The sequence below is a fragment of the Oncorhynchus kisutch genome, linkage group LG17 (genome assembly GCF_002021735.2).
Source record: "Oncorhynchus kisutch isolate 150728-3 linkage group LG17, Okis_V2, whole genome shotgun sequence".
NCBI lineage: Eukaryota > Metazoa > Chordata > Actinopteri > Salmoniformes > Salmonidae > Oncorhynchus > Oncorhynchus kisutch.
The window spans coordinates 15441307-15449810 of NC_034190.2; the positions used below are offsets into that span (position 1 = coordinate 15441307).

General features: G+C 41.7%; 1 protein-coding gene across 7 annotated transcripts in view; it reads left to right on the forward strand.

The window, feature by feature from the left end:
- Nucleotides 1–3295: 3295 nt before the first annotated feature.
- LOC109907215 (protein argonaute-2) overlaps nt 3296–8504 on the forward strand; it is a 25473-nt gene continuing 20264 nt past the window's right edge. For 3 of the 7 annotated variants that reach the window (XM_020505049.2, XM_020505051.2, XM_020505052.2), the window contains exons 1-5: nt 3297–3775; nt 5037–5084; nt 6083–6278; nt 6404–6524; nt 7963–8144. In XM_020505049.2, the coding sequence (XP_020360638.1) occupies nt 3751–3775; nt 5037–5084; nt 6083–6278; nt 6404–6524; nt 7963–8144 (572 nt within the window). In that variant the 5' untranslated portion in view covers nt 3297–3750. Of the gene's footprint in view, nt 3776–5036; nt 5085–6082; nt 6279–6403; nt 6525–7962; nt 8145–8504 lie in introns of all 7 variants that reach the window. The other 4 variants (XM_020505047.2, XM_020505048.2, XM_020505050.2 and 1 more) reach the window with 2 other exon arrangements.

An 8504-nucleotide genomic window follows, 5' to 3' on the forward strand; every position in this document is an offset into this window, starting at 1 on the left:
TAGTGTATCTATCTACTATCTACTGTATCTACTTCACCAACAGTATCTACCAACTGTAGTTACTATATCTACCTACTGTTCCTACTGTATCTACCTACCTCCCCTACTGTAGCTACTGTACCTGCTGTATCTACTTACCCCCCTACTGTATCTACTTACTTTACCTACTGTATATACTGTACCTACCTACTGTATATACTTTACCTACTGTATCTACTTCACCAACAGTATCTACCAACTGTACCTACTGTACCTTCCTACTGTAATAATGTACCTACTGTATCTACCTACTTCCCGACTGTATCTACTGTACCTACTGACTTCCCCTACTGTACCTATTGTAGCTACTGTATCTACTTACCCCCTACTGTACCTACTGTTACTACCTACTTACCCTACTGTATCAACAGTACCTACCTACTGTACCTACTGTATCTACATACTGTATATATCTACTGTACCTACTGTATGTACCTATGTCCCTTACTGTACTGTACATACCTATCCTACTTTACCCACTGTACCTACCAACTGTATCTACTATACCTACTGTATCTACATACTGTACCCACTGTACCTACCTACTGTATATATCTACTGTACCTACTCTATGTACCTATGTCCCTTACTGTACTGTACATATTTATTTTTCTCAGATGTTACTATGGAATACTGAAGTGTAATTACAAGCATTTCATGAGTGTCAAAGGCTTTTATTGACAATTACATTAAGTTGATGCAAAGAGTCAATATTTGCAGTGTTGACCCTTCTTTTTCAAGACCTCTGCAATCCGCCCTGTCATGCTGTCAATTCACTTGACTGATGGCAGCCCATTCTTGCATAATCAATGCTTGGAGTTTGTCAGAATTTGTGGGGTTTTGTTTGTCCACCCGCCTATTGAGGATTGACCACAAGTTCTCAATGGGATTAAGGTCTGGGGAGTTTCCTGGCCATGGACCCAAAATATCAATGTTTTGTTCCCCGAGCCACTTAGTTATCACTTTTGCCTTGTGGCAAGGTGCTCCATCATGCTGGAAAAGGCATTATTCGTCACCAAACTGTTCCTGGATGGTTGGGAAAAGTTGCTCTCGGAGGATGTGTTGGTACCATTCTTTATTCATGGCTGTGTTCTTAGGAAACATTGTGAGTGAGCCCACTCTCTTGGCTGAGAAGCAACCCCACACATGAATGGTCTCAGGATGCTTTAGTGTTGGCATGACACAGGACTGATGGTAGCGCTCACCTTGTCTTCTCCGGACAAGCTTTTTTCCGGATGCCCCAAACAATCGGAAAGGGGATTCATCAGAGAAAATGACTTTACCCCAGTCCTCAGCAGTCCAATCCTTTTGCAAATATCAGTCTGTCCCTGATGTTTTTCCTGGAGAGAAGTGGCATCTTTGCTGCCCTTCTTGACAACAGGCCATCCTCCAAAAGTCTTCGCCTCACTGTGCATGCAGATGCACTCACACCTGCCTGCTGCCATTCCTGAGCAAGCTCTGTACTGGTGGTGCCCCGATCCAGCAGCTGAATCAACTTTAGGAGATGGTCCTGGCGATTGCTGGACTTTCTGGGGCGACCCTTAATCCTTCTTCACAACAATTGAACCGCTCTCCTTGAAGTTCTTGATGATCCGATAAATGGTTGATTTAGGTGCAATCTTACTGGCAGCAATATCCTTGCCTGTGAAGCCCTTTTTGTGCAAAGTAATGATGATGGCAAGTGTTTCCTTGCAGGTAATCATGGTTGACAGAGGAAGAACAATGATTCAAATCACCACCCTCCTTTTGAAGCTTCCAGTCTGTTATTCGAACTCAATCAGCATGACAGAGTGATCTCCAGCCTTGTCCTAGTCAACCCTCACACATGTGTTAACGAGAGAATCACTGACATGATGTCAGCTCGTCCTTTTGTGGCAGGGCTGAAATGCAGTGGAAATGTTTTTTGGGGATTCAATTGCATGGCAAAAAGGTACTTTGCAAATAATTGCAATTAACCTGATCACTCTTCATAACATTCTGGAGTATATGCAAATTGCCATCATACAAACTGAGGCAGCAGACTTTGTGAAAATTTATATTTGTGTCATTCTCAAAACTTTTGGCCGCGACTGTACATACTTGTCTTACTGTACCTGCTGTGCCTACCTACTGTAATAATGTACCTGCTGTATTTATCTACTGTACCTATTGTATCTACCTACTTCATTTATTTACTACACCTACTGTCTCTACCCACTGTAATAACCTACTGTACCTACCTACTCTCCCTACTGTATTGACCTACTATACCTACCCGCATCTACCTACTGGACCTACTCACCCTACTGTACCTACCTGCTTGCCTACCTAACTGCCTGGCTGCCTTGCCTACCTACCTTCCTACCTTGCATACCTAGCCTGCCTTCCTTGTCTACCTACCTACCCTGCCGAGCTGTGTGTACAGTAGGCCAGCCTACTAGCTACAAACATCAATACAAAATCATCCATCCAATATGAATAATTTATGTATTAAAACCTCTTAAGGATCTTCCCCCTTTTTCGACTAAAATGACATACCCAAGTCTAACTGCCTGTAGCTCAGGCCCTGAAGCAAGGATATGCATATTATTGGTACCATTTGAAAGGAAACACTTTGATGTTTGTGGAAATGTGAAAGGAATGTAGGAGAATATAATGCATTAGATCTGGAAAAAGGTAATACAAAGAAAAAATCTACTGTTTACATTTTCTTTTGTCCCATCATCTTTGAGAAAGGCCATAATGTATTATTCCAGTGCAGTTACAATTTAGATTTTGGCCACTGGATGGCAGCAGTGTATGTGCAACGTTTTAGACTGATACAATGAACCATTGTATTTCTGTTCAAACTTTTGTATCAAGACTGCCCAAATGTGCCTAATTTGTTTATTAATAACTTTTCATGTTCAAAACTGTGCACTTTCCTCAAACAAGAGCATGGTATTATTTCACTGTAATAGCTACTGTAAATTTGACAGTGCAGTTAGATTAACAAGAATTTAAGCTTTCTGCCAAAATCTGATATGTCTAAGTCCTGGGAAATGTTCTTGTTACTTACAACCTCATGCTAATCGCATTAGCCTACGTTAGCTCAACCGTCCCGCAGGGGACCAACTCCTGAATAAGTTTTTAAAACTAAATGGCAGCCATTCGTTGATTGTGGATCTTCATGGTAGTTTGCAGGTCTTTTGTATAATGCACGAGATTGGTTTATCAGTGATCTTTTTTTTTCAAATACAACATAACCGGAAATGACAGCTGTTTCTTCTTCCTGTGAATGGCATTCGCCAGTGGTCAAATTGAGTAAACAGAAATGTACATTTGGTTGGTAACGTTACAACTCATTTGTTGTCGCACGGTGTTAACATGGCTTGAATTAAATACATTTAATGCATTTTGGTTGATCCATCTTTCCCTGGATTTCGACAAGTTGTAAAATAAAGACGGCCTTGGAAAGAGCGCGCGCGGATAATTGCGGGCTGTGCGTGTGACATCACACATATCCATTACTAGCTCTTCTCGGCATTGCATTTAGGGGGATGGGGCCGTGCAGAGGATGATAGAGCTCTCATGGTGTTGTACTTTACTTCTTGGCTAAATCCTTCCACTTCCTAACCGAGCCACCCACATTGTTTTATATATAGTACCAATTCACGTATGTATTTTGGCGACGTTTGACGGGAGAAAAGTGGAGTATCCGTACGACCACGGTTCACGCTGAAAAACTACAAAATGTATTCTAGTGGAGCTGCTGGAGGTAAATTGTGCATTGCTAGTTAGCAAGATGGCTAACTTTAAGGGTGCTGATTTGTATGTCGTTGGTATCTTCAATCATTTGCATGATGGTTTGTTTTCATTTTGTAACATTGTTCGCCAACCTCAATATAATTTCAGAATAACATTTCGTCCTAGTTAGCTAGATCTTGTTAGCAATCATTGCCACCGTTTTCCCGGCCTGTTGTTACTGTTGCTTTTAGCTATGCACGTTGACCTGGCTAATGATAGCTGGAAGTCGATTAACTTGTTGTTTAAGTCCAATCCTAAAGTAAGATTAATTTGGGCAAATTAGCGAACAATTACTTTGAACAAGTTCTAGAAAGAATTCGACCATCAAATAGTTGGTCTTAAGTAGCCATCTTGCTAGCTAACGTTTGCTAGCTCAGATGAACACATTGTTTGCTAGCTAGGTTAGTCATCTTCCCTTAGCCAACCGCGGCTTGTTAGCCTTTTCAAATGTTAGCTAGCTAGCTAACTGGTTTGCATGCTGACCAGCTAACACTATTTAGCTACTTTTTAGCCATTTGCTTGTTGTGACTAGTTATATTTTCGAGGCTGTTTGAAAAAAAGTTATTCTCTATTCTCTCGTTTAACTAGTTAACGTTACTATTATGGGGACCAGTCAACTTGCTATGAATTGAGCAAACATCGATAATTTAGTTATGCATCCTTTGCCAAGTTATTGTTAATGAGTTGAAACTAGCTATTAGTGAGTTGAAACTAGCTAATATATTATCCTAGTAGGTGCATATTGTTAATTCCTCCTAGGTTTTTCAAAGTGGAGCAAGTTTGGGTGAATTTAAAATTAGCTAGAAAATAAAATTGCACCACTGATATGCCTGTTTACTAACTCTTTTTTTGGTTGATTATGTCCTTACCCTCCACTTATTGAGAATGATAGTGACACGTTTCAAGAAGATGAGTGGTTTAGGAGTGGTCAGACTTCCAGATTGCGTGTGTGTGCTTGTTGATAAGGGAGCAGAAAAATCGCCCAGCAGTTGTAGCTACATGACCCTGTTCTAAGGCTGATAAGAGGGCAAGGCATTTAGAAATAGTTAGCTAACTATGCAGGAATAAAGTATAGGGAATAAAAATGTACATGAAGAATGACGTGACATGGTTTCCTTTGGGCATTTTCAAAAGGAGTCATATCTAAGAATATTACAAAACATTTTGATCCATTCAGCCTTCATTTGACTCATTGTGAGATTTCAATTGACCACCCTTTTCTTCTTTTCTAGCTGCTGAGATGCTTGAACCACCTCACTCCTCGGGGTCAATTGGCTCTGGTAAGCTTCTTTCACACCAGTATAAGTCTAGCACTATGTTTGTACCGCCAGCCTACTATACCCCACAGTATGCATTTTGTTTTCTCCTGTTCACCGGACTGCTGTAATTTAAATGTCTTGATTCTGCCATGCAAATACGGCAAGTATAATTGTAGGAATCAATTGGAGGAAAAGTGTTTACCAGCAAGAAAGAACAGTAGACTGCACTGAAGCACTAGGCATATATTTTCCAATGCAGTGATTTGCATCTTACAATATGTCCTGAATATCAGACCCCTGAAATCCCCTCTTCTACTAAATATTACAGCAGATATTCAGACATTCTGATTAGAAATGGAGAGAAATCCTATAATAGTTCACTCTTCATAGAGGCGTGGCTAGCTGAGAGAACAAATATCCACCGGGAAAAGTCAGCTCAAGGAAAGACTGCATTTTTCTGAAACTCTCCTGGTATTTTTCCCTGCCACATTAACAATGTCTTAATCATGCGTTAAGACTCACAAGGACATTCCACTTGTTCTCTTCAGTGACTTATTGGACATGACAGTTTGTACTGTATAGCTAGCTAGTGTGCATTGTTAAAGTCAAAAGGGAGTTATGGGGATTCAAAGAGCTGGAGAACAGAGATAAGATGTCAAAAGGGAGTATGTTCAGACATGTTCCTCCATGACCTCAAGGCCCCAGACTAAAGATGCCTGTTCGCAGAACGAACAGTCGAACTCGGCCAGGGCTCACCAACCAAATAGTTCAAGCATGGCAGCAAAATGTATTGAGCATCTATTCACATTCTAGAAAATAATATTTCACTTTCAAGTGTGAAAGAACATTCTTGTGAGTTACCCTAATATAGCCTGGTCCCAGGTCTGTTTGTTGTCTTTCCAACCCATGACCATGATCATAGGAGTTGGTAAAACTTCTCAAAGTTCTGGGACCAGGCTAAATGACCTGTTTTGTATGTGCAGTTATTAACTTGTTTCTTTGTTTGCTTCCTACCCCTGACCCCTCTGATCCAGATCCCCCGTCTCCCCCAGTGCCAGAGTATGTGTTCAAACCCCCCTCGCGGCCAGACTTTGGCACCATGGGCAGGACAATCAAACTGCAGGCCAACTTCTTTGAGATGGAGATCCCCAAACTGGAGGTCTACCACTACGACATTGACATCAAGCCAGAGAAATGCCCCAGAAGGGTCAACCGGTATGGAGCCGTTTTAATTGGTTTACAGGCTTTCACCTGAGCGAAATAACTAGTAGGCTATTGTCTAGTTAATGATGTTTTGTACTGTATTGATAAAGTCTAACACGCTCCATTTGTGTTCTCAGGGAAATTGTGGAGCACATGGTACAGCACTTTAAAACGCAGATCTTTGGGGATCGAAAGCCAGTGTATGACGGGAGGAAGAATCTCTACACAGCCATGCCCTTACCTATAGGCAGGGAAAAGGTAAGTCTCCCTGTCTGACCAGAGGTGTCTTATGTGAAAACCCCTATGTTTTGGGACAGCTGTGATTACACGCAATGTGATATTATGTACACTCAGTGGCCAGTTTATTAGGCACACCTATCTAGTACTGTGTCAGAACTCCTTTTGCCTCCAGAACAGCACAAATTCTTCGGGGCATGGAAACCATTCCCCACACATTACACCACCAGCCTGTACCATTGACGCCAGGTAGGATGGGGCCATGGATTCATGCTGCTTATGCCAAATCCTGACTCTGCCATCAGCATAACGTAACAGGAATCGGGATTCATCGGATCAGGCAATGTTTATTCACTCAATTGTCCAGTGTTGGCTATCGCGTGCCAACTGGAGCCACTTCATGCGTTGTGTGCTTTGAGATGTGGCCCGCCTGTATGATTCTTGCCATTCTTCAACCTCTCATCAGTTAGCTGTTTGCGCCCACAGGACTGCTGCTGACTGGATGTTTTTTTGTTTGTCGCACCATCCTCTTTAAACTCGACACGATCGTGAGCAAAAATGGGGCCCGGCCAGCTTCTGCGACCCGAACTGGCGTACCTGGTACCAATGATCATACCACGCTCAGTCGCTTGGGTCACTCGATTTATCCACTCTAACGTTTAATCGTACAGTAAAAGGATGCCTGTTTGCTGGCTTTATATAGCAAGCCACGGCCATGTGACTTATATCTGTAGAAGCGAACCGTTTTCGTGAACTTGGTGGTGTACCTAAATAAACAGGCCTCTGAGTGTAAATTACATCCATAATATTGGTTTCCATCTTGTGTATAGACTCCTTTTCACACGTCTTGGGGTATACAGTAACGTCAAAGTATATGCCCCCTTCCTGATGTTCTCTATTTTTGATACTGAATGTTATCAGATCTTCAACTGAAACCTAAATATCAGATAAAGGGAATCTGAGTGGACAAATAACACAATTACATGTTTATTTCATAAATAAAGTTATGCAACACGCAATGCCCCGGTGTAAAAAAAACAAATGCCCCCCTTACACTCAATAACTGGTTGTGCCACCTTTAGTTACAATGACTCCAACCAAATGCTTCCTGTAGTTGTTAATCAGTCTCTCACATCACTGGAGGAATTTTGGCCCAGTCTTGTATGCAGAACTGCTTTAACTCTGCAACCTTTGTGGGTTTTCAAGCATGAAATGCTTGTTTCATGTTATCACACATCTCAATTGGGATTAGGTCTGGACTTTGACTAGAACATTTCAAAATGTCAAATTTGTTGCTTTTGAATCATTTTCATATTGAGATGATTGTGTGTTGGATGATTTGTATTGCTGCATAACCCAGCTGCACTTCAGCTCACAGATGGATGGCCTAACTTTCTCCTGTAGAGTTTTCGGATGCAGCCTATTTTAAACGCACCAAAACACCTGTGTCCCCAAACAGGTGGAGCTGGAGGTGACCATCCCAGGCGAGGGGAAAGACCGGAACTTCAAAGTGGCCATAAAGTGGGTGTCCTGCGTCAGTCTGCAAGCTCTTCAAGAAGCCCTGTCTGGACGACTGCCAAACATCCCCTTTGAGACCATCCAGGCCCTGGATGTGGTCATGAGACATTTGCCCTCTATGAGGTCAGTGTTTTCCCCTTTAGAACAATCAGTATATTTTTGGTATGTAATAGTGGTATTTAGTTACAGCACATACATAGTTATCAAACAAATGTTCTCGTGCAAATGGACTTGATCAAACCAGTAAATGGGTCCACACACCTAATATGTCCCTCTATCCCAAGACGTTTCTTCTATCTTTCCTTCAAACATGGTCACATATTCACAAATCGCAGTTTTCTTTGTACCCACCAAAGCCTTACAATCCATTCACTTCTAGTATATTTCTCCCTGTGGGTTATACAAATTCCTCTCTCCTTGTCTATTTGTAAAGCCAATTTCAGTTGAGATATTAATCACATTTTCCTCCCACCCTCTTCCAAC